Consider the following 1,085-nt stretch of genomic DNA (forward strand, 5'->3'; position numbering starts at 1 on the left):
AAAAAAAAAAAAAGGGAAAAAAAGTTCGACCCGCCCTGGTAACTATTAGGGATATTTTTTAAAAGAAAATGTAAGCTCTATATCCTCTTTTACTAAATTTAAAAATAACGCTAAATCAATATAAAGCTAAAACAAGCTAGCCGCTAATTCCTCGGCCGTTAAGTAGGAAAGGGGTTCCACTATTTGTTGCTTTTTTGCTCTAAATTGTATGAATTATGTGAAAATAATGATATTAATTATACGTTCCGTATTCCAAATACTTTTTATATGACATATTATATTTTCTTTGTTGTTTCTCTTAGTTCACGATGGACAAGGAGCGAAGTTTTAAGTTCAAGCTGTTGGTGCCTCCCAGGATAAGCCACAGCCAGACTCACTCTGTCAGACCTCAAGGCATAGTGCAGGGGCATGGTAATCCCATCAGCATGGTGAACCTCGTAAGCCCTTCAGTAAACCAGGTAATATATAATTCTCCTTGGTTATGTTGATTACAGCAGTTTAACACTGGGGTCTGTTTCACAAAGCAGGTTTAACAAACTCAGGTTCAAATTCACATCTCTAAATAGATCTAGCCTAAGGTAGGGAAATCTGAGTTTTTGGTTTCACAACGGCTGCTGTAAAATTAGTAAAGTCTTTTGAATCTTTTCAGAAACTGAATTTCAGAAAGTACAAAAAAAGAAACCAGTAAGAATTACGTTTTATATACCTAGAAATGTTTATACATTTTAAGTGACTTTTTTGACATTTATCAGCTTGACTGAATATGTATTTATGATTTCGTAAATACATTTTTTCACAGTCAAAATAATACAAATGCTACCAGTAACAATAGGGATATGGAGATCAGAAATAAATTGCTAGACATCTAGAATGTTTATTCTTAATGTAAAGAGAATCATTTTGTTTCAAATTCAATTTTTTTTTTTCAGATATGAAGAATACATGTTCATAACATGTTAATAAAACTAATACATATCAAAAAGCCCTGTAAAATGAATTTATTTTTGTATACCATATTTTCACGACCTTAAGGCGCACCGTACTAAAAGGTGCAGTCTCAGTTATGTGTCCCATTTCTGTATTTA

The 1,085-nt window shown here is 32.4% G+C and overlaps 1 protein-coding gene across 1 annotated transcript in view; it reads left to right on the top strand.

Annotated features, from left to right (window-relative positions):
* The first annotated feature begins 308 nt into the window (after positions 1 to 308).
* Positions 309 to 1,085, top strand: part of sycp1 (synaptonemal complex protein 1) — a 16,369-nt gene continuing 15,592 nt past the window's right edge. Inside the window, exon 1 of the mRNA XM_015400172.1 lies at positions 309 to 458. Coding sequence (XP_015255658.1) covers positions 309 to 458 — 150 coding nt within the window. The remainder of the gene's footprint in view (positions 459 to 1,085) is intronic.

The sequence above is a fragment of the Cyprinodon variegatus genome, unplaced genomic scaffold (assembly GCF_000732505.1).
Source record: "Cyprinodon variegatus isolate N-32 unplaced genomic scaffold, C_variegatus-1.0 Scaffold1079, whole genome shotgun sequence".
Lineage (NCBI taxonomy): Eukaryota > Metazoa > Chordata > Actinopteri > Cyprinodontiformes > Cyprinodontidae > Cyprinodon > Cyprinodon variegatus.